The sequence below is a fragment of the Paroedura picta genome, chromosome 6, assembly GCF_049243985.1.
Source record: "Paroedura picta isolate Pp20150507F chromosome 6, Ppicta_v3.0, whole genome shotgun sequence".
Lineage (NCBI taxonomy): Eukaryota > Metazoa > Chordata > Lepidosauria > Squamata > Gekkonidae > Paroedura > Paroedura picta.
The window spans coordinates 87,238,004-87,261,986 of NC_135374.1; the positions used below are offsets into that span (position 1 = coordinate 87,238,004).

General features: G+C 42.4%; 3 protein-coding genes and 1 long non-coding RNA gene across 17 annotated transcripts in view; 2 read left to right on the top strand and 2 right to left on the bottom strand.

Moving 5' to 3' along the window:
* TSGA10 (testis specific 10) overlaps nt 1-5,213 on the bottom strand; it is a 38,261-nt gene extending 33,048 nt beyond the window's left edge. For 6 of the 10 annotated variants that reach the window (XR_013232077.1, XM_077343483.1, XM_077343482.1 and 3 more), the window contains exons 1-3: nt 4,577-4,685; nt 3,186-3,302; nt 1,557-1,772 (exon numbers count right to left, since the gene is read on the bottom strand). Coding sequence is in view for 9 of the 10 variants with exons in the window: in XM_077343483.1 (XP_077199598.1) it covers nt 1,557-1,772; nt 3,186-3,302; nt 4,577-4,633 (390 nt within the window). In the remaining variant the exon portion in view is untranslated. Of the gene's footprint in view, nt 1-1,556; nt 1,773-2,771; nt 3,000-3,185; nt 3,303-4,576; nt 4,686-4,721; nt 4,794-5,077 lie in introns of those variants that run through there. The other 4 variants (XM_077343484.1, XM_077343485.1, XM_077343486.1 and 1 more) reach the window with 4 other exon arrangements.
* Nucleotides 5,214-5,258: 45 nt separating this feature from the next.
* LOC143840224 (uncharacterized) lies at nt 5,259-9,465 on the top strand. Its single transcript, XR_013232078.1, has 3 exons — nt 5,259-6,705; nt 7,396-7,726; nt 8,499-9,465. It is a non-coding gene; the product is annotated as an uncharacterized LOC143840224 (long non-coding RNA).
* Nucleotides 9,466-12,699: 3,234 nt separating this feature from the next.
* LIPT1 (lipoyltransferase 1) lies at nt 12,700-18,254 on the top strand. 3 transcript variants are annotated; one of them, XM_077343491.1, is made up of 3 exons: nt 12,700-13,019; nt 13,206-13,276; nt 14,341-18,254. In XM_077343491.1, exon 3 carries the CDS (start codon nt 14,501-14,503, stop codon nt 15,617-15,619), a length of 1,119 nt encoding a protein of 372 aa, XP_077199606.1. In that variant the 5' UTR covers nt 12,700-13,019; nt 13,206-13,276; nt 14,341-14,500; the 3' UTR covers nt 15,620-18,254. The 3 variants fall into 3 exon arrangements, with proteins under 3 accessions (XP_077199606.1, XP_077199604.1, XP_077199605.1); XM_077343489.1 differs by lacking the exon at nt 13,206-13,276 and having other exon boundaries at nt 12,701-13,019; XM_077343490.1 differs by lacking the exon at nt 12,700-13,019 and having other exon boundaries at nt 13,028-13,276.
* MITD1 (microtubule interacting and trafficking domain containing 1) lies at nt 17,542-23,979 on the bottom strand. Of its 3 annotated transcripts, XM_077343492.1 has the most exons (7): nt 23,638-23,974; nt 21,937-22,038; nt 21,674-21,810; nt 21,508-21,594; nt 19,693-19,808; nt 17,857-17,917; nt 17,542-17,781 (listed from the first exon to the last, which is right to left on the bottom strand). In XM_077343492.1, the coding sequence occupies exons 1-7, from the start codon at nt 23,756-23,758 to the stop codon at nt 17,686-17,688; spliced, it is 720 nt and encodes a 239-aa protein (XP_077199607.1). In that variant the 5' UTR covers nt 23,759-23,974; the 3' UTR covers nt 17,542-17,685. The 3 variants fall into 3 exon arrangements, with proteins under 3 accessions (XP_077199607.1, XP_077199609.1, XP_077199608.1); XM_077343494.1 differs by lacking the exon at nt 21,508-21,594 and having other exon boundaries at nt 23,638-23,979; XM_077343493.1 differs by lacking the exons at nt 17,542-17,781; nt 17,857-17,917 and adding an exon at nt 18,264-19,223 and having other exon boundaries at nt 23,638-23,892.
* Between the last annotated feature and the right edge of the window lie 4 nt (nt 23,980-23,983).

Below are 23,983 nucleotides of genomic sequence, written 5' to 3' on the forward strand. Positions count from 1 at the left end.
TACACTGGTGTCATGTCCATTTCAGAATACTACTCTAGTGGAACATCATGCATCAAGCTCTATTGTATAAGTTTATGACTGCCAACAGAAGCTTAATATGTCAATATATTTATTTATTTAATTTCTATACCACCCTCCCATAAGGCTCACTGCAGTTTACATAAAACATCATGGGTATACATCAAAATCTAGTGATAGTAACATAATAGTGGTTCTGAAATTGAACATAACAGATTATAATAAAAACACTATAACAGATTCACAGGGAAACATCAACTTTCAACTTTTAACATGAACCTGTAGGTCAGCATGGCTCAGATCATGGAGGGGGTATTTGGGGAACCAACAGATGTTGTTAAATCAGCTGGCTTCAGCAAATGCCTGGTGGAGGAACTCCCTTTTACATGCCCTTCGGAATTGTGGTAGTTCAGTAAGGGCCCTGATCTCTTCGGGGAGCTCATTCCACCAGGTGGGGATTCGGCGTACTTCTTTGGGGCCAGGGATCACCAGCCAGTTGGTGGTTGCTCTTTGGGGTGAAAAGGCAGGGAGACTGTCTCTCAGGTACACAGGGCCCAGATCGCATATGGCCTTAAAGGTGCACTCCGTCCAGGTTGGGTAGGTGCGCTTCCTCGCTTGGTCTCTTCCTACCCAGCCATAGGACCTCCGTCTTTGAAAGATTGAGCTTCAGACTCTGTTTGGGCCAGCTCGTCACTTGTTACAGGCATCTAAGAGTCATTTGAAGTAACTTAGTGTTCTCTCCAAAGACAGCCAAGGGGCCCCTAGTTCACTTTCTGTGTCAAAGGCTGTAGGGAGGTCACAGCAGAGTCACGATTTTTTCTGTGAAATGACTCACAAACGCCTCACTGCTAATGCCTAATTGGCTGTTGCTTCAGTGCCCTTTATCAAGGGAGGTGGGGGACCGGACTATCTAAATAATTTTGCTGGGCATGAGTGCGCAAACATGATAGAAGTCGAGTAAAGGTTGTGCTTCACTGACTTCACCGCCATCTCATAGGTTTTCACCTGCATTCTACAAGATATTCTCAATTCTTTGTCATGATTCTTCCTCCAAACTCACTCTCGTCTCAGTTCCCATTTCTTATTGCGAAGCTCCTCAGTATACCAGGGGACCTGCTTGAGACAGGGTCAGAGAGGACATCTGGGAGCTATCTCATCAATGGCGGCCAGCATTCTGTCATGCCAGTCGCTGACCAGTCCATTTAGAGAACTGCCAGGAGCCACTGGGTCCCGCAGAGCGTTCAGGAATCCAGTTGGATCTATAAGTCTCTGTGGGCAAGCTAAAATCTGCTCGTCGCCCAACTGGGGGGGGGGGGACATTAGCCGAGCCTTCAAGCCATATTGGTCTGACCATGACACAGCATTATGGACTAATGATTAGATTGCAATAAAGGTATACTGATCTTCCAATTAGTTTAGCAGACTGACAAAGATAGGTTTTCATGCTTGCCAGATTTTGTCCTCCAATATAGACAGACACAAATATTCTGAAAAATATATTTCTATGAATATATGTTTTAATGTAGCAATTAAAATACCTTTGCTTCAGCAACTTCCTTATCAGCACTATCCAGTACGAATTCTTTTTCTTTTTCTAGCTGTTCAGCTAACTTGTCAATATGAGTGAGTTCTTTACAGAGATATTCATTCTTACTGGCTAAATTGTCCACTTGATTTGTTACTTCCACCTTATTGTTAAGTAGTTTCATAACATGTTTCTCCAAGTCAAAGTTTCTTGTTTGCAGTTGTTCAACCTGGTTGGTCCAAAAACAACAAATCAGTTTAATTTCTTTTACTTCCTAAATAATGTTATATTGTACTAATATTTTATACCATGTAAAACATATGCACAAAATAAAGCTGTTTTTCTTGAGTATGTTATTAGATTCTTCAGGGTCTGTTCACTGCTAATGGGAGGTTGATGGTTGATAAATCAAATGATAATCTAAATGACCAAGAGCTGGTTTTCCATACTCTGCTTTTAAGACCTGAAGGAGTCTCCAAAAGGATTATAATTTCCTACTCTTCCTCTCCCCACAACAGACACCCTGTGAATTAGCTGAAGCAGGGAACTGTGACTAGACCAAAATAACCCAGCTTGCTACATGTGGAGGAATGGGGAATCAAACCCAGTTCTCCAGATCAGAGGCCACTGCTCTTAACCACTAAACCAAAATAAATTGGGCTCCACTCTAAATAAATTGGGCTTATTTGTGCTGAAAATGGAGGGAAAATCTTACAAGTTTCTGGCCTAACTGGCACATATTTGTTTTAGTTGTGTTTACCTGTCTTACCATTCTCCACTTATCCAAGCTGTTTTTCCCGCAAAGAGTCAACACCTCCCAACCCATACCCCAGGAAGGAGATAAGCACCTGGGCCAAAGCAATTTTGGCAGGAAAATCTGCAGCAACTTCAATTTCTAAAGCTGTAATCTTAGGGGTACTTTCCTGGGAGTAAGTCCCATTGAATAACATGGGACTTGCTGCTGAGCAGATCCACTTAGATTCTTACTCTTTAGTGTTTCAAGTATTAGTAGTTTCATTACAACATACTGTAGAGTTTTAAAAATGAAATAAAACAAAGCATCTATGGTTTTCACATTGTCGAAACCCACTATAAGAGTAAAATACATCTGAAAATAATACCATCAATTAAAAATATTCTACGTACTGTATTTTCTACTGTTATTTAATAGATTTCAAGAAAATGTCATTTGAGTAATTAAAGTTTGGCCTTAAGATGTCTTACTCACTAATAACCAATTTAGTTGTCATCCATTTCTAAAAACCAACCTATACAAGGCAGCTTTTATTCCTTCATGTCTCAATTCAAATGGATAAAAGCAAAGTGATCCTAAAACATTCAGATACTGTAACTCAATAGCATTATTTTATGTGGGTCTGCATTGGGGAGACCCATTAGCAAAAAGGGGCACTGAGTCATAATGACAAATGTCATCATAGATTGATTAAATATTACTGTACAATCATTATAATGTTATTTCGGCACTATTATAATTTTGTTCCTACAGCTTTATCTAGAAGGCAAAACCATTTGCCTAGTTTTCACAGATGTGTGACTAAACTAAATACGTGATGTCATATTTCAATTATTACATAGTTATCAGTTGTTACAAGTGACCAACATTAGGAAAATATGACAGAACCTCAGATTGTAACTTTTGGATGATTTTGTCTTTGTTCTTAATCTTTTCTTCAAATTTTGAAACTTGGCCGCTTTTAGACAATGGATCTGCTAACACAAGGTTGTCTTTTGTTGTCGCCTGTGGAGAAAACAACAGCCAAAGCAGCATAAAGGGCAATCTCATTTGATGATTTTCTATGTACACTTTTAACTTACATTTGTAAGACTTGACATATACTGCCAGAAGTCATTATAATTAAGACATCTGTAGCCTCAGCTGGACTTATTCTTGTGCACAGATCTTGGATCTCACCCCAAAGCAGTATTTTTTTAAGTACAATAAATCTATGTGTATGTGTACCCTTAAATGTAGATGGTCTTTTACCATTTTTTTCACTGGTTCTGCATATGAAATCAAGGGTATCTAATTCCAATATATTATTGGGATTTTCCATTCCTTTCAGTTTTGTCAAGATCTTGTCCACTGTCATTATTACAAGCAGTCTGGCTGTTAATAACATTATGAGTTCCCTTGTTATAAAGTATCAATTTAAAACCTTGATAAAATAATTATTGTTACCACCTAAATTGTCACTGATAAGGTGTTACACCTGTTAAAAAGGTTTAATTAGAGTATGGACTAATATGAATTATAGTATGATCTAAATATGCATTGCTATCTGCATATTTATGTGAAAGTAAGCAAACTGGAAGAATACTTTTAAATATACCTGATTTGCTTACACTAGTGCTATGCATGACTAGCCAGTGCAATACTATGCAGTTAACTGATTTCAGGGGATTGGAATAGCTCTGCATAGGATTGCTCAATAGTTTGCTTCCTGAGGTTAGGCTAACTTGATGACGGTGCTCACCAGAATCTATTTTGGTGATAGTAAATGAAAGAAGTCATTGTTTTATTTTTAACACATTTTTTCTTAGCTGTAACCACTTATAGACATAGTAGCCAATGTCATTCTAAAAACTATCTGTAAACAATAACAACACATCAATTCAGTCATGTTCTGCCCATTTTTTGTTAGAAGGCAAGGTGTCAGTCACCATGGCACTAGCATTTGTTTTGCTTGAGAATTTAACTGCTGGGCAACCTGGTATCTTTAAGGCAAACACTGGACCAGGGAACACAAACCTCTAAACTGCAACCTTCAAAAAATCACTAGGGAAAGAGGGCTAGAAATAATTTTCATATTTCTCCCCAAAGTGTCAAGGATGGACGCTTAATACAGCTCTTGGAATCCTGACCCCAGCTTTTATAGAAAGAAAATCCAATTTCTTCTGAAAGAAGAATATTCAGGATTGCAGTCCTTTTTTCTCATCCCGAACAAATATTGCTATAGCTTGCCTGGAAAATTAGTGCTGCTTTCTCGATTTTTTTCTAGGGACTATCTGTACCTTTGTGTGAAATTCTGTCTTTTTCCTCCTGCGCCCAGAGTACCTTCTAGAGATCATGCTGGCCAGTACACTGTCCGCTCCAAAAATATATCTGGTAATATTTTCCCCCTTTCCCCGTCTTCCCCACTCGCTCCCTCTGCCTTACCCGCTACTTCGCCTCCTTTTCCCTCTCAACCCGGGAAGCCCAATGAATGGCCAGGCAGCTCAGAGATGAAACTGCCCCCTCCACCCCTCCCTCTCCTCCTCCTCCTCCACCTCACAACGGCTGGCAAAAGGAGGCGGGACAAAGAAGCCACCAAGCCACCTGGGCAGGTAGAAAACACTTCTCCCTCCCGCCCACACGTCCCGTCCCCAAAAGAGGGAAAGCAGCGGGTCTAGCCAGCGGCTACGGCTCCCTCGTTCATTGGACGCGCCGCCCCCTCCAGGCTGCCCACAATAATGTCCCTCCCCCCGCCTCCGGTCTCCTGGTAACAGTGCCCCCACCCCTCCGGCTCTTCTTACTTCTGGGATTAGGCATCGGTGCTCGGCTTTTGACCCCGCCCCCTTCCCCTGCCTTCATCCGCGCTCGCGCCGCGGCCGGGCCATTTCAACCGCCGCTCGCGATGCGGTGCCGTTGGGCGACTCGCTTTGACCAATCAGCTGCGGGTCGAAACGCGCGACTCCCGGAGTTCGGTTTATGCCGGCGGGCGTCGCCTCAAGGAAGGAGGGCTGGGAGCGAGTCCTGTTCCGACGCTCGCTCTCCCCCCCCCCCAAGTCGTTGCCCCCTCCGCCCCCAGCACTTGTTTGCGTGGTTTTGCCTGGCCTTTAGGCTGGAGGAGCAAAATTAACAAGGCACTATTGTAGCATGAACTTTCGTGGACTAGAGCCCGCTTCATTACGTGTAGTGTAGCGGATCCTCACTAGGAAGACCTGCTGTATATATAATTGGGGATCGGGATGGGGGGGGGGGAGGCTCTAACATAACATGGCAGGGAATCCAGGAGGTCCTGGGGACAGCTAATCTAAAATTCAAATGTAGCTGAGAAAACATACAGTGGCAATTCATAAAAGCAGTAAGAGTTGCTTGTTCTCTGGTTTTGCTAAACTAAACTTGTTAATACTACAAATGGTTACAGACACCCAGCTTTTCCCAAGATAGCGAAGCACCTGTAATAAAGCTAGTAAAGTATCCCAAAGACTTTGATCAGTCTTGAAGAAAGGGGGTTAATTGCATCTGAACTCTGATATTTCTGTCTCAGCAATTTTATCATCCATGCTTAATATAAGATTTATGTTTGTTTATTTTTCATTGTGTTTGACCAATGAGAGCTGAAAGCATCATGGACATTTGATAGTGTGTTGCACAGGAAAATGAGCCTAAAATAGATTATCATTAGGTCCTGTAGTACAGTTGCTTGGGGAGGGGGGGGAGCTGAGCCAGATGACACAAGCTATCTCCGTTGTATTAGATCTCGGAAGCTCACAGTGTCAGGAATTCAGGCTGAGCCCAGCCTGCGGAGTCCAGAATAAAGGCGCATCCGAAATCCAACGGCCAGTTGCAGATTTCTAAGAGAGCTTTATTAGACAAAGTCCACAGAACGCTAACGCAAGCCAAGATCTTTCTAAGCAAAGATCTTGATAATAACAAAGTACAAGAGAACAAACAAGGCAGTTATAGAGCCCACCAAATAAGGGAGGGGGACCCATGGATTTTCGGCGGGAGAGCGAGGGAACTACAGAGGTAGGTTGATTGCCAAGCGGCCAGATGGCCCGGAATCTTATCAAGCAGTTGGCACTTTGTTGAGACTTTGAGTTGTCTCCGCAAGGACACTTACAGTGAGATTGATACATTAGCATGGAGCCTCTCCCGCTGGGAAAGGGAAGGGAGGCAGAAGACCAGCCAACAGGTTTATTGCTTTATGGCCTTGGCCAGAGCCGGCTGGTAAGATCTGAAGAGTGTGGGAAGCGGGGGACAGGGATGGCATGAATCGGGGTTCATGACACACAGCCGCAGGCAATGGCAAACTACCTGTGTTAGTCTCCTGCCTTGAAAAACAAATGACAGAGAATGGATACAAGAATCCATTCGCTCTTTTCTAATGACTACAGAAATTCACTGAGTTTTTGAATGGCTGTTGGGAAACTTAACAGTAAGTAAGTCTTATGGAGTAAATGGATATCAACTGCATGCTAAATTTCTTCCTTTTTTCATCTTACCTTTAAAAGAATGGCTGGGATGATAAAATTAGTAAACTTAATATAATTAATAAATACTGCATTTAAATTACAGAATGCGAATTTTTATAGAAAACTGATACCTCAATAATTTACCCATAGTCTTGTTTATTCTGATTTTTAAATTCTGTGACAGCATTTATGTTGACTGTTACATGTCTATATAATCCTGTTAGTGTTTTTATTAGTGTTGTGGAGAAATAATTGTGGTCTGCTATTTGGAGACGCTCCTATATTTTGTAGACAATCAGCCTTCTTTTCCTTCATGTTTCCAGTAGCCATTAGAAACAGAAAATTCCTATAATCATTCAGAAAGTATAAATGGATTCCAATAGCCATTTCTATCTTATGCTTGATGCAACTTGATGGCAGTGATATGATCAATAAAAGGGGGAAATATGGAAAATTGACTGTCTAGTCATTGCCTCAAGCATCATGGTGCATTTGTAGTTCTGCCTGATGAGCTAAGTAAATAACTTTATTCTTTGTGTTTGTACTGTTAAAATGTCTATTTTGGATTCACCTGATATAATTTGTAATTTCACTGATATTATTTGTAACAATTAGCAGTGAGCTTTTCCATGTAATCACATTTTCCTACTCAGGTCTCTTTGAAATTCTCTCCAAAGTATTGGATGAAGGAAGATGGCAAAGATAGATCTCAAACGTTTCAGCATCTTGTGTGCTGTAGCATAGGGAATTTGTATCCAGGAGATATTGCCTGGCAAACTACCACCAGCCAATACAAAGCTTTTTCATATCAACATACAACTATATTTGGAGAGATCATGCCCTTTTGGGGATTGAGTGCCAGCAACACATGCGAAGAACTGCATCCTTTGCAGAGAATGAGAGGAAAAGAGAAAAGCTATAGTTCAAGAACTTTCCATCTCGTATTAGAAATGGTCTTGTATTTATTGTGCTTAATACTGACAGGTTAGTAATTATTTTTATTGTTAGATGAAAGGGGGGGGGGACAGTCTGTGTCATTTATTTTAAAAACAGGTGTGAGACTTATTCAGAGCATTCCTTACTATAACATTGTAATCCTGGTGGACATTACACATTAAAAACAGGTACACATTCTTATACTGTTAAAATCTTTCATAAATTAACTTCCATTCAACATGCGGAGGCTGAAGTGTATGTTGACAGTGCTGCTAAACAGCTGTTTATTTCCATCTGTGCATATGTTCAAAACACTGAAGAGCTTTTTGTATCTTAATAGTTTCTGCAGGAATGTAAAATTAAATGAGCTTTATACAAAGGCAAGTGGAATAAGCAAAATATGTATTACATTAGCTTTTCCTCCTTGAAAAGCTTTAAGAAGATATTTTGACCAGTATTTGTGATAATGGAATCCTTTCATAACTGAATTGCTCCCTGAAAAACATACAAACCAAGGGGCTAGGAATGCAGGAGTTGAAAATGTCTTGAAAAATGAATACTGTTTTTTACTTAACAACTATTAATTGCATTACATTTCATAACACATATTCACCTATAGGTAATAGTTTGTGCATGCAGTATCTTACAATCTAGTGAATATGTGTAGTATTAATTACAATATAGCCAGTACACTTTCATTGTTATAGAATGAAGGAAAATGTTATGTTTCATTCAATATTCTTTCCAGCCGCAAAATGCATGGTCGCTAGGATCACACACACGTGTTAACTCAATTCTGAAAGTTGTTTTTTGTCAATAGGATGTGAACAGCACACTGGAGAGCTTCTTCACTGACCACAAAGTCCAGAGCTTCTAGTATTTCCATGGTAACTACATAATGGGCAACTGTTGCAATACATCTAAGACACCAGTATCAGTACTACAGAAGGATGCAAATGTGGAGGCTTCTGGTTTAAATGACAACTTACTTCAGAACACTGAAGAAATCAGGCAAGGAGCTATGACTGGCTTTTTCCAAACCACAGGAAAAAAGATACCTGAACGGATACAGAATACTGCAGAAAATCACTCAGAACCTGGTTCCAATAATGCCTCTCACAACTTGAAAGAAAATGATGGCTTAGAAATGACTGATGTTCAGTGACATTTGGTAAATTCTCTAAAGTAAACAACCTTATCCTGCCAAAATGTCTGTACATAATAGGATGTTTTTTTACTTTGGATTTAGAAAAAAAATTAACCAAATAAAATATAGTAGTCCACTGCATTCTCTGTACATTGTTATGCAAGAAATAACTTTACCATTATTTATTACACTGGTAGCTTTTGGGCTCTCATAGCTTTGCACATGGGCCAGTCTCCCTCATTCCTTCTTAATTTTTTTTTTAATATGGAGCTAGGTTAGAACCTAAATAGCAGAAGCAATACAATAGTTAGGAAACATAACTGTGCATATGTAATTCATACTAATATGCATTAATTCTATGGAGAATATGATGGAACTTCAATATTTTTATTAAATTCTGTAGGTGTTCCACTACTAAACAGCCACTTGAGGAAATAAATGCTGCACTTATTTTTGTATATCCAGACAATAATAATTAAAAGTGTAAAGTGAAACATACTATGATTTATAAAATTTTAATAAAAGGAACTATATTTCAGAATAAACAAAGTTAAAGTGCAATGAAGACATCCTGACTTTTCCTTTTCTGAAAACGTATCTCCAAAAGATTACTGTAGTTCTTCGAATTCCCATGATAGCATTCACATCCTGTTGTCCATTTTTTTCTTTTTGCTTGAGGTCCCTTTGTTAGACTGATGTTGGCTGATGTTTCTTCAACAGGTAATAACTATTAAAAGATGAACTCCAGAAAAGCTGAAGATCTTTTTTGAATATTTTGATAGTTGCATCCATCAGACAAGCTTATATGTGCATATCTGTTTGTGTATATGCTCATGTGCTGTCATAGACACTCAGCTTATGAGAAAGATTGAATAGGGGAACAACACCTCAGGGCCCAGAGAGCTGGTGAGAACATGTTTGCCAACTCTGGTTTGCGAAATTTGTGATTTGGGAGCAGTTCCTGTGGAGGGTAAAGGGGGATGCTGCATAGAGTCTGCCCTGTCATGTTGCCATTTCTTCCAGGGAAACTATTTTCTGTTTCTGCGTCTGGAAATCAGTCCTTATTCTGGGAGAACCTCACCTGGAGGTTAGCCTCCTTACATGAGGCAATGGCCAGTGTGCAGATATAAATTCCATAGCCCAGAACAGAGAAAGAAGTTTAACGAGCTGACAGCCCTGTCAGAGCTGTCACAGTTCTGCAGGGCCTGTAAAATGGAGCTCTTCTGACAGGCTTTTGGTTGAGGATAGGGCCAGGAGACCCTGGTTCCCCTCCCTTGTTTCCTCCCCTTAGGAGGTGGCTACTATGGACATCAGCTGCTGACTGCTGAGGGCTGGCTTGCCAGTATTTTGCAGAGGGTGGGTATTGGGAGAAGGGTGCCGCCATTGTTGGACCTGTTATTATATTATTATTTTTAATTTTATCTGGGGTTTTATGGTAAATTGGGTTTTTCAACTTGTAACCTGCTGTGAGCTGGCACCACCAAGAGTGGCAGGAAATAAATCTAAAGAATAAATAAATAACCTTGCCACTGCCAAGTGAATGACCTTAACAGAATTGTGTATCTCTGTGTATGTATGTGTATGTGTGCATGATGTTCTGAACTTAAAGTATGGTTGGGATAGAGATGTAACAAGTAGAATGGTAGGTTAGTGTATAGTTCACATAAAGACAACCAATTACTATCCTATTATTGTCATATGATATTTTGGTTGATCTGTGTATAGTGGAAAAATATTTGTGGGCCGATAGTGAGAGTTCACATGGTTACCACAAGAACTTTGAGTCAGATGTACGCCTGGTGTTCTTTGCTGGAAAGTCAATTTCCAATTGACTTTCCAAGGTCCAATTCAGATCAGGATTTTGGAACAGAAAAGGGTTCCAGTGTCTAAACAAATAGTGGCTCCTTGAAAGAGCATGGAAAGGGAAGACTTATTCTCCATCCCCCAAAGCAGAAGAACTTGAGGGTATGCATTGAAGTTGACATGCAGTATATTCAGGATAGATTAAAGGAAATACTTGTTTACACAACATGATTAAATTCTGAAATTTGCTCCCAGAGGATGTAGTGATGCTACAGTCGTAGACAGCTTCAAGAGAAGGTTAGGCAGATTCATGGAGGAGAGGTCTGTCATCGACTAATAGCCATAATGAGGCTGAGGTTTCTCCCTGATGTTGCCTCATGGCACTGGTATGCAGAGATTTACCGCCACTGAATATAGAGGTTCCCTTTAAGTCACCATGGCTAATAGCCATCCTGAGATCTTTTTTAAACTGAAAAGTTAAAGATTGATTTTACATATGTACACACACGCTCTCTCTCCTGGCTTTATCCTCACAACAACCTTATGAGATAATTTAAACTGAAAGACTTAATGGCCCAGGTCACACAAGGCTTACTGTATAACCTTGGATCCCTCACAGCAGGGGTAGTCAACCTGTGGTCCTCCAGCTTGCGTTTGCTGGCAGGGGCTCCTGGGAATTGTAGTCCATGGACATCTGGAGGACCACAGGTTGACTACCCCTGCCTCACAGTATTTCAGGCTAAACCACCTTGTAAGGTGGTTGTGTATAGTGGGAGAGAAGCTCTTGTTACTAGACCCAGTGTTTGGACAGGGCACAGTCCTATGGATATGATTTTGGGTGATCCCCAGGTGATATCAGTTTTCCTGAAGAACATGGCTCCTTTGGGAAGGTGGTCTCTATGACATTATACTCCATTGAAATCCCTCCCAGCCTTCCTTAGGGCCTCGATCTCCAGGTATTTCCCAGCCCAGAGCTAGCAACCTTAGGTCTAAAGCTTATATTGGGTACAACTATCTGCATTTTCTTAATTTGCATTTAATTTGGGGACAACATTTTTGGATCAGTTAGTAAAAACAAGACTCTGAGGATAGCACAGGCTACCTTGAAGGATGTTTGTGTGTTAAGTGCTGCCAAGTTGCTTCAGACTTATGGCTACCCTATGAATTAATGTTCTCCAAAATGTCGTTAGCTGCCATTCACAGGTCTTGCAAACAGAAGGCCATGGCTTCTTTTATTGAGTCAATGCATGTCATGTTGGGTCTTCCTCTTTTCAGGCTGCCTTCAACTTTCTCTAGTTTTATTGTCTTTTCCGTAACTTATCTTCTCATAATGAGACCAAAGTAGAATAGCCTCAGTTTAGCCATTTTAGTTTCTAGGGTGAATTCAGGCTTGACATGGTCTGTGACCCACCTATTTATCTTTTTGGCAGTTCACAGAATCTGTAAAACTGTCCTCCAACACCTTGAAGGGTAGAGTCCCTCAACAAGGTGTGTGTGTGTGTGTGTGTGTGTGTGGGCGGGTTCTGATGTCTGTTAATTTTGAGATCCTGAGCTTTTAAAACATCAGTATTCAGTACTTGTGGCTGGATTTGTGAATAAGGAACTAGGAAAGGCAAGCTGGGAACCAACTTAAGCCTCCTGGACAACCTTGGAACCTTTTGCTTATATATTCCCACTGTCATGATGGTCAGTTCAAAGCTCACGCCTTGAATAAATCTTTGTTGGTCTTAAAGGTGCTACTGGACTCTGATTTTATTGTGCTACTCCAGACCTACAAGGCTACCCATTTGAATCTCACTTTGGAACTAGTTTGCTTTTCAGTTAACAAGGCTTTCCTAATGTACTCAAGTCTTTTAAAAGGGACTGACACATTTACAAACGTTTAATTAAAAAAAAACCCTAAAAAAGGCAAGGTCATAATGATTTAATCATTTTACTGTCTCACAGGGGAGGAAAGCAAAATAATTACAGAGCAGAATCTCCCCAGACTCCCCTCCAGAGTCTTTTGCAGCTGCTGGTTGCCAAGGAAACAGGAACGCAGAGGGGAGACGGAGGCGCCTCCCACCCCCGGGCAGGGAGCAAAGAGCCCAGAAGCTGGCAGGCGCGTGCAGGGGGTCACCGCTTCCTCTTCTCCCGCGGAAACGCTGCGGAAAGGAACTCAAGAGCTAACTCCGTTGTGCGTACTCGGAGCGGTGTTCGCAAGCACTACCCGACCAGTCACCAGCGGAGCCAAGGCTGCGCGCGTCTTGTTTCTGTAACTCTACGGCCCTCGCCGCCCGAGTTAACGCCCCGGCCTTACTCCGCGGGCGGACATCACACGCCCAGGACGGCCCAGAACCTGATCTGCAGGAGCGACGAGGCGAGAGGAGCCAGGAACGCCAGGAGAAGCTGGTAACGGGTCTCCTTTCTTTCCTTTCCAACTCTATGGTGGTATTTGCTAAGCAGTGGAACAGCTGCAGGGAAAGGGCACGGGCGTCCTTGGTCGAGTCAGACTTTTTACCTTCTCTTCTGCCCACAACGTAGCATTGACTTAAATACCTTTTGTGCCAACTTTTGTATACTCTTCATTATCCTCAGTAACAAGAGAGTCAAGAGCCACACCAGTCACCTAGTGTGGAAAAGCAAGGCCAAGGCTTGATGCAAATTAGGTAAGATTATTTTATATTTTATTATTTTAAAAAATTCCCAACAATTTTGGCGTCCCCACTCCCAAAAGGCTGCTTTAGGGGAATGTGTATTACAGCAATAACATTATTGTGTTTATACACAATTGTGGTTACAATCACACATGTATATTAAATGTTTAAAATTCCGCTCTAAAATATGCAGAACTGCTAGAGCTTATCATAGCCTTGTGATTACAAGTAAGAACTCCTTGCAATTTTGCCGATTTTGCACCATCGGCCTTGGCATTGTTTTCCCATGCTTCAGTATCCTCAGAATATGAGCCATCTTTCCTAAAACTAAAGCAACATAGTGCATGCTTGTACTAAACATTTTGGTGGATAGCAGTGCTGTCCACTATATATATAAGTGCCAGAAGTGAGACTGATGAGTAGATAGCAGTGGAACAGGATGAAGCTGGAAGCCACTGTGTTTACACTCCTTCCTGCTCAGGCCAGCAAATAGGAGCATGGACACCACTGGTGCCTGGATTAACTCTGTGCAACTGGCACACAAACTTCTTTCCATCCCCAGTGCACTGACTGAGGTCAGCAAAGGGAATGACAGTGGCATCTGGCTTCACCATGTTCTGACGTGGTGCAGCAGGTGAAAACGAGCACAGGTGCAACAGTGTACAGCATCATCCTAAGAGGAAAAATATGGGCAGTGTGCCCAGCTTTGCCCTGTACTGGACCAGGCAAAATATAGTTGGGGCGCTGCACAGGCACAGTAGCACATGGCTTCAGTAATTAAATGTAATCTGCATAACCAAACTAAATATTCTTGATATCCTAGAAGTCTCAGAAGTGGTGCTGGGTATCTTACTGGTTTATGTTGCTTCAAAGTACAGCGCTTTAGATATGTTCACAGTTGCTAACATGAACCTAACTGAGAGCTAGAGTTATTTGAATGTAAAAGTGTGGCATAATATTGAGTTAGTTCATTTATGCTCCCACCGGAACCCAAACCATTTTACATCATTCTCATAACCAATCACTTTATATTTCAAACTATCTGGGGGATAACTAATGCAAGATTTTTCTCCTAGGCTCTCTGCAATACAAGCAGAAATAATAGTTTTCATCTAAGCAGAAGAAGACCAGGACTGTCATGGCTGTGTCAAATGATAATTTATACTGCTGTAGTATTGGGCTATGCTGAACCTGCCTCAGCTATTGATGTGCTCAATACTTTTATCACTCTAAACCATGATAATCCAGTCATCCTTGAAAAAGTGTTTCCAGTCACACTGTATTCTCAAGATTCCAACTGCTGGTTTCCAATGGGCACCGAAAGGAGGGCTGATCTTGCAGTCTGTTTCCCAGGATGTATACCAGAATTTGGCTTTAGAAGACTGGATTCATGATACCATCGACTTGGAGAACAGACACATTCTTTTTCTGTGGAGAAATTCTCCTGCTGTAGTGATAGGCAGACATCAGAATCCTTGGCAGGAATGTAATCTTAAAATGATGCGGCAGAAGGGAATAAAACTTGCCAGGAGAAGGAGTGGAGGAGGAACAGTTTATCATGATCTGGGCAACATCAACCTGACTTTCTTTACCACTAGGAAGAAGTATGAAAGAATGGAAAACCTAAGACTGGTTGTTCAAGCTTTAAAAGCCCTGCGCCCACAGTTAGATGTGCAGGCTACTACAAGATGTGATCTCTTATTAAATGGGATGTTTAAAATCTCGGGCACTGCGGCAAAGTTAGGAAGGACTGCAGCCTATCACCACTGCACCTTGCTCTGTAATACTGACAAACATATTTTGACATCAGTATTGAAAAGCCCTTACAATGGGATAAAAAGCAATGCTACAGCAAGTGTCCCAGCCTTAGTGAAAAACCTTCTGGAAGAGGATCCAACTTTATCTTCTGAGCTGATCTTTAATGCCATTGCTGAAGAGTACGCCACCCATTATCATGCTGACAAACATATCACTGTAATAAATCCAGCTGATGAAAACGAGTTCCCTGGCATTAATAATAAAGCAAAAGAACTACAAGGCTGGGACTGGATCTATGGTAAAACACCCAAATTCAGTATTAGCAAATGTTTGAACATAGTAAGTGAACAATCTTGCCTTGATGTCAAGTTAAATATGGACATAAAGAATGGCAAAATTGAAACATTTGACATTGATGTGCCTCAACAATGGTTGCCACCAATGATGTGCAATAAACTGAAGGACAACCTTATTGGCAGCAAGTTCTGTCCGAGCGAAACAGCAGCTGCGGCAAATGCTTTGCTGAGAACGTGTACAGATTACAAATTATACAACAAATGGAATCTGTTATGTGAGAAAGTGTTAATGCTAATGTGACTGCCTTGATATACTACCTTGATTAATCACTGCTGTGCCATTACTCAGCTTGCATTGCACGTTTGAAGAGCTGAAGAGGGATTTAAGATCGCTATGAACAAAGATTTAAAATGAATTTAGATAAGTCCTTTTTTTAAAGTTGCCTATTAGTTCAGTTTAAGTCCTTAGCCAATGAACTTTGTTGGAATAACTGAACAAAATTATACTTTAAGGTTGCAGTCCTGACAAAACTTTCCTGAGCATAAGCCCCACTGAAAACACTGGATTTACTTGCAAATAGATCTATTTAGCGTCATCTTTACACCCTTCTAAGTCCATTGAAGTCAATGGGATCAGAAGGGTGTAACTGTTTACAAATGCACTGCAAATCTAATGAGACACATGTGCCTGAAACCTGCCATATTATGTGTACTGTTTGTCAGGCACACTGGCTTACTCTAGTTATTATGAGGCTACATAAATTTTCTTAACACCAAGTTCTCCTACGATCAGACTTGGTATTAAGTCAATAAATTGGATTCTACGGGTCCAATAAATTGTCACTTGGCACAATGAATATTTGCAAGAGCCTGTTACCAGCAGTCTTTTATTGGCAGAAGGGCTCTTGTACCTGTACATACCAGCAGAACAGACTGATAGGATCCAACAAGATCAGTACTTGTTCTATTCTAATACTTCCACCAAGAGGGTGCTCTTAAACAGCAGATTTAATGCTTGATATGACAGCATTTTGAGTAATCTGGGGAGCCGGGTTTGATTCCTCCCTCCTCCACATGCATCCAGTTGAGTGACTTTGGGCACATCACAGCACTAATAAACTATTCTGACTGAGCAGAGCTTTCTCAAGCCTTACCTACCTCACAGGGTGTCTGTTGTGGGGAGAGGAAAGGGAAGCAATTGTAAGCCGCTTTGAGACTCCTTCAGGTAGAGAAAAGTGGTGTATAACTCTTCTTCTAATACTTTCCCTTCCCATCCATTTGTTTACTGGCTTGACCTCCCCGGCCTATGTCTCCAGATCTAAGTTGAGCAGAAACTACCTCTGTGGAATACTCTTTGATTGTGGTGTGCCATAGTCCAAGGGAACCCACACTGGTTAGTGATAATAAGCTGTTTCAGCAAGCCACTATTTCATGCTCTTATTTAAGTTCTGTGCTGAAGGGTTCCCAGGTTCGTTGGCTGGTTTTCCAGCTTAGGCAAGTTCTAACACATATTGCCTTAGCTCAGATCTAAAATTGGATTCTAGGAACAACCAAGTTTGGCTTGCATTTTCTTGCTGCCTGTTATGATGTCACAGCTTTTAGGATTTTTTTTATGCCGCCTCTCCCAGAACCTGCCCAAAGCAGCTTACAAAATTAAAAAACATTAAGAAATATTAAAATGCTGCATTAAAAACCCACCCCACCATAAAAACATACATAATAAAAACCAGACCACCAGATCAATGCAAGAGTTTGCAGACTGGGTGAACAGACATAAAAGAAAGCAAGATAGGTGTGAGGTGAGGCTCAAGAAGAATGTTCCCAAAGTGAAGTACCATTTTTGGAAACTGTCGTCCCTGACTGCTACCCATTTCACCACTGAAGGGATGGAGAACAAGGCTGGTAAAGCAGATCTCAGCTGGTGGGCTGGACAATATGAGAGATGATCCTTCAAGCTAATCCTTCTCCACATATACATGAAGTGCAACAATCATGTGATACTTTAAAAACATTCTTCCATACAGTGTCCACGAAGTGAAAAAACAGTGTTTTTTGCTTCAACTGAGTGCAAAAGCTCCAGATGAAGCTCTTACAAAACATAAAATCCTGATTTAAACATATGACATAACCCAAAATTAAACTTTTTTTTGCCTTAAAGGAGCCATAGAACTCAAAACTTTGTTCTGTTGCTTCAAAGTAAAACGGCTACCCATTTGAACACAATTTGCATTAGACATTTTATTGAATATGTGCGATTATTAAAAATATTTGTTTTATTTTAGAAAACAAAGCAGTAGGTACAGTGGAATAAAATAACTTATTCTTGACAACAAAAATAGTAAAAATAGCTGGATTAAGACTATAAGGTCATGTTTTCTTTGTATGTTTCATATGAAAGACATCCACAGTAGTTTCATGACAAGGTCTCAAATCAAAGTCACAGAATCCAAGGCAAAAGCGACCCTGCAGAAAATAAGTCTTGTTAATAAAGTGTAGCTGTTCAAATATATTTTAAGGTGTTAAAAAAACAAGCCTCACCTGTGGTTTCTTAAAATAATCAAGGCCCCTTCCAATCTTAATCACCCATCCATTGTTGAATCTGTTTTTCAAATGCAAGAAAAATATATTTGTCACACTGGCATGAATTATAATAGGATATTGAATAAGTGTCCTTTATTTATTACACATAATCTAAATTAGCGATCCCCAACCTGTGGTGACTAATTGAAGGTGGGCCACGAAGGACGCCTTCTCCCCCCCCCAGCCCTTTACTTCATCCCCCCCCCCGGCCCTTTACAACACACCTCGGGTGTCATTGTCTCCCATCACTCCCAGATGGGACTATCTTGTTGCAGAGAAACAAGCTCAGGGTTCCCATTGATTTGTCATTGTCATGAGTTAAAATTTCCATGAAAATAAAATGTTCCTTATGTTCATTGTTGTGGCGTGTCTGTATCTTATTTTGAAGGGATGTTTAAACATTACCATAGCGATCAGAGAGCGTTAGGGCAGTGGTTGAGAGTAGAGGAGTAAACTACCCCCCCCACACCGGGCCTCAGTAAAATTGTCAAGCGTTGAGTGGTCCCTGGTGATAAAAAGGTTGGGGACCACTGATCTAAATGAACAGTTCAGTTTTTTTGAAGGAACAAATAGCAATTTAAGTTCTAATAAACCAGCATGATGCTACTAATGGAACCTGGGAGACCCTGGTTTAAATTTTTGCGTCAGAAATGGATAGTTCTGACCAAGTTGCTCATCTGGCAAATGAAATAGTGACTTACTTCATTGGGATGTCGTTTTATATATATTTAGACAGTTTACATATAATTAGTGCCAGAAAATGATTAATACACCAGTAGTTCACAGCAATCAAATAGATAAGGGTGACCATTGTAGGCTTTGTAACTTGTCTATTCTGGTGGAGAAAGACACTGTGGGTTGAACTTGTGTGAGCAGAAGGCACCAGTGATCAAGCAGGGTGGGGGGTGTCCCACAATTTCCCACCGGAGAAGCTGCTTCCCATACCATTTCTAAGGGACATGTTGACGATGGGATTTGGGTTTTTTATCAATAAAACAGAGCTTGTGAACATTAAAAGACATACCCTTGTCATACATTTCCTGTGGTAGACATTCAGCTGCAGGCAGGAAAAACACTGTGAGCCCTCAACCACAAATTGAATACCTTGTGTGAAATGGATGTTTTCTTGAAGGTTCTGAATACATGATGCCCCGAGAGGAACCATGTGTCTCACTTGAAAAGGGAACGGCCAGGGATATCATGCACATTTAGGCCACAGAGGCTTCTGGGAGAAGTGTCTGCTTCATAAAAGATGTATGTTATTTGTATGTTGAAGAAGGGAGGTCTGCTTCACAGGAGCAAGCTCTCCTAATCCTTTGTACCTGCTGTAATAAACAGGACTTCAGTCTGTCTCATGGCAGACAACAATGGATAAGAAAGCAGGCTACGCGAATGCCAGGGCAGGAGTTAGCACTGCCACACAGTGCTTTGGAATTGCTAAAAGTTTCAACTAAATACTTGGATCTGGTGCCACAGTTCTTCCTACACTTCCCTCTAGCCTATGGCAATCACTTCCTCTGCCTCCAGCACTTCTGCATGCTTAAGACTAATGTTTTCCAAGGAATTTTTATGCACACAGAATTGCTAACTGCAAAAGGCCTCCATGGAGACAGCAGTGAAAGGGAAACAATCCAGGCTACAGTCAGTTGCTCATCGTGGAACTAGCAGGTCTGATGTTCTGCACAAAATTAAGAGTTATACTTAATAAGAGTTATACTTAATAATAATCAACAATATATTCCTCATTAACCAGTGTTAAGCACTGTCTTGCTATTTTACTGATGCATCACCAACCTAATCTCTCGGTCATGTAGTGAAGAAGAGTAGGATACATCCAGTATTATGCCATAATCCTTCAGGGACTGTTCTATCTCTTGTAGAACACTCATCTGCTGACTCTTTCCACTGCCCTGTTAAGACAATTCATCACACATGTGGCAAATTCTCTGAGTGAACAGATTTGCATGATTTTCATCAACTTTTAAATGCAACCAAATATTAAACTTTTTTTCAGAACAAAACAAGCAGGAGAGGTGCTAGCATTTAAATTTCCATTTAAAAGTCTGAAAACGTTTTGGGTTAGATCCAACATTGATTTCTGCACATGGAAAGGATTTATGTCTATGGATTGCAACTTCCTCCTACCTCTGTAGGCCACAATGCTGCTGCTTCTATTGGTTACTAGACAGGATTGGGGGCACGGGGAGAGAAGAGGAGTAAGAGTTCTGCTATGAGACTGAAACTCATCCATGGAAATGCTTCAATAGATCCAAGCCTACATCAGAGCTTGCAAAAGACATATTGAAAACTACTCTGACAAGAACAGATCCATTCATTTATTTATTAGATTTTTAGCCCACCTCTCTCCGTAGACCTGAAGCGGGTTAACATCTGAACACCGCCCATGGCGCCGCGGGCGCCACGGACTAAATAAAAGAGTAAGGCGTTCTGGGGCGGGATGTGTCTGGGATGAGGAAGGGTCCGGATTGGACCCTTCCTCATGACAAGACAATCGGAGGGACCAATTGGCAGGCGCGAAGCGCCTGCCGATTGGTCCCTCTGATTCCCAGCCCCAGCAACTGCAAGCCGCGCACAGCGCGGCTCGCAGTTGCTCCCGGCCGCCGCCCGAGGGAACCCCCGGCTGCCGCTTCTGCCGGGGCCGGGGCAGCAGCGAAGGAGCGCCCGGCCCGGCAGAAGCCGCTCCCGGCCACCTCCGACGTTCTCCCGACTTCTGCCGGGCCGGCCGCTCCCTCGCCGTGGCGAAGGAGCGCCCGGCCCGGCAGAAGCCGCTCCCGGCCACCTCCGACGTTCTCCCGGCTTCTGCAGTGCCGGGCGCTCCCTCGCTGCGGTGAAGGAGCGCCGGACCCGGCAGAAGCCATTCCCGCCCACCTCCGACGTTCTCCCGCTCTGCCCCCCCCCAACCAGCAAGCAGCCGCCGCAATAGGAACCTGGAGGATCGCCAACTCAAGCTCCTCCATCGGGACTACGAGTGCTCGCCACAGCTTTCCACAAGCGCCTGCTGCGCTCCGGTGGTGGCTGGACTACCAGCCCCAGCATGCATTGCATCCCCGTGCAATGCATGCCGGAAACAGGGAGGGGTGGGGGGATGAGCAGGGGGGAGGAAGCGCCCAGCCATGTTGTCTGCAGCCCGGGAGCCCGGCCCTAGGTTGCCTGCACGCCCCATCGACCTTTCCCAGCTTCTGCGAAGCCGCCTGCTGAGGGTTTCCCGCAGCAGTCCCTGCCGCGACTCCTCCTCCTCCTCCTCTGTGCATGCCTCCTGCTCTATCGTCAGCAGCCCAACAGGTGAGCCCAGGCACACAACTGTGAGGGGGACGGGGGGAGAGCCTCCTAGGGCCCGCTGTATTTAGCGTACAGCGGGCTTAACTTCTAGTCAGATATAAAACCCATTTAGACCCCAACCCCATAAAAACAGACATAAAACAAAACAAAGATAGGCAGCTAAATCCCTCCCCCTCCCACAGTCATCCACCGGGGGAGTTGCTCGATGGTAAAGTGCAGCCTTTATGTTCCTCCATGTTCCTACCATGGCAGTTACACTTAAGGAAGTGTGACATACAGAGCAATAGAGGTTTTAGTGTAAATACTCACTTCATCGTAAGAGGTAAGGACGTGAATAGTCTTCACTTTACATGGTCCTTTAACCAGCATTTCACAGAATCTTAAGAAGTTATACAACTGTAAACAATGCAATATGGTTAATTTTTCCATTTGAAAAAACAAACTTTGGGGCTAAGGTAATCAACAATGTCTTTACCTGATGAACTTGCCTAATATAAGGGTCCTCAACCCAAACCTCTGTAACTGTTTCATTAAGATAGTCTTGGAACAGTTTTTCATAACTGAAACCTTTCGTGTTTTCTTCAATCTTAATTTGTTTGTGATATTTTCCATCTAAAAAACAAGAAAATGTCTGTGATAGTATCTTGAAAGAGGAATACTTCAATTGCAATGAAGTCTGTAAACAGTAAACAGAGACTTCTAGGAATACTTTGAAGTAACTTACATTAAACTTCATACCTTCTTTTTCTTTCTCAAGATACTTCTTGATATCTTCTGCTCTGCTCATGTAACTCGATATTTTTTCTCGGTAATGATCCTTTTTGGTCTTATCCTTTGTAGCTGCAAATAGACAAGAACCGTGAAGAACAATTCCATTACATTAGTCATTCCATTTAAATGTTCACTGTATCTCAAAAAGGAAACTGAAAAGTTGAGGAAAGTATAGGAAAGGGCAACCAGGATGTTTAGGGCTTTGTCGCACCTTTCCTATGAGGAATAGGGGACCTTTCTTTTTGGACATGACAGAGCTTTATACAATTATACACAGGGTAGAGATATACTAGAACTCAAGGGCATCTAATTAAGCTGATGGGCAGTAGATTCAGGGTGGATAAAAGGAAATACTACTTTATTCAGTACTTAAAATGTGGAATTCACTGCCTGATGTGGTGACTACCAGTGGCACAGATAACTTTAAAAGGGGATTAGACAGATACATAGAGTATAGGTCTATCAGTGGCTACTAGCCATGATGACTAAAAGAACCTCTACACTCAGAGGCATAAAACCTCTGCATCCCAAAGCCAGGAGGCAGCACCATGGGAAGGCCTTGGACTCTATGTCACGTTTTTATCCCTCCACAGTAACTGGTTTGCCACTGTGACATAGGATTCTGGACCAAAGTGACCATTTGTTTGATTCAGCAGTGCTCTTCGTAACTTTTCTTATTTGGAACTCTTATTACAACCCTGTAAGAGGCCAGAATGCAGAAACTGCTTGTTCCATCATCTCACATTTTATACACCATGCTAAGTTATATTCATCTCACAAAATGATCTAGAGCTGAAAAGGGGCAACTAAGAAGATTAAAGGGTTGCAGAAAAATTCTTAAGTGCTGGAGGTTTTTGTTCTTAATTTATGAATGGACATCTAATGCTGGCACCATGTGCAGCCTTCTAGAAATTTGAGGCCAACTGAAATCAGTGGGATCTATTGTTGATAGAATATAGGAAGTAAGTAATGGGATGTATTTTGCAAAAGTAGGGTTTGGGTGTATAGAACTGAAAGGAAGAACTTTAATTCTTGGGCACATGAAACTGACAGCAGAGTCAAAACAGAAGAGCAGTTCTTCATGCAACTTAATTTACTTGTGGAATTCTTTGCTGCAAGATGCTGTCGTGGCCACTAGCTTGGATAGGCAGCAACAAAGTCTGGAAATATTCATGGAGGGCCAGACTACCAATGGCTGCTAGCCATGACGGGGCATGTTCTTATCAGGTTTTTGTCTGAGATGTACTAATTCAACTTTAGGCAGACACTAGTATAACAGAATGTTCCTCCATTTTTGTTAAGTCCTCAACATTTAAAACTAAATGCCTCCAAGAAATGCATCAGCCTACACGTTCCCTCCACAAACTCAAATTCAATGTGGAGAGAATGAGTCCCATGAAAGAATCGTCGATAATGTAAGTCCCTGACTCTGCCTCCTGCATCCGGAAGCTCTCAGACTCCAGGCTGTGCTCAGCTGAAACGTTCCCGCCGTGACGGGAACAGACCCCGGAGCCCTAGCCTGCTCATGATCTCCAGCATCTGGAGGAGGATGCAAGAGTCCTCTCGGCCTGATGGCCGAGGAGCTGTCCATGCAGCCTTTCTCTGGGGCGGCGGGGAGGATGTCTCAAGTGCCCCACGCTCGAGTCAGGCTGGACGAGGACGCCTCACCTTTAAGCACCCGCAGGAGGAGGTCGATCCCTTCCTGGTAGCAAACGAGCGACTCTTGGAAGCGGGACGCCGAGTCCAGCTCCACCGCCCGCTTGAGCACCGACACCGCTGGCTCTTCCATGGTGCGCCGGGAAACGCAGCCAGCGCGCGGGGACCTCTGCGCGCGCCCACCTTGCAAGCCCGGGAGTTCCGCGGCAGGCGCGCAGGTGGGCGACTTCCCATCCAAACAGCACAGGCCACGCCCCTTGGCCGTGACGCGGTTTCTGCGAAGGGGAAAGCGAAACCTTCCCTCCCCGAGAGAAGCCGCTCGTTCATAGACGCGGCATGTTCCTAGACGTTCCCTTCC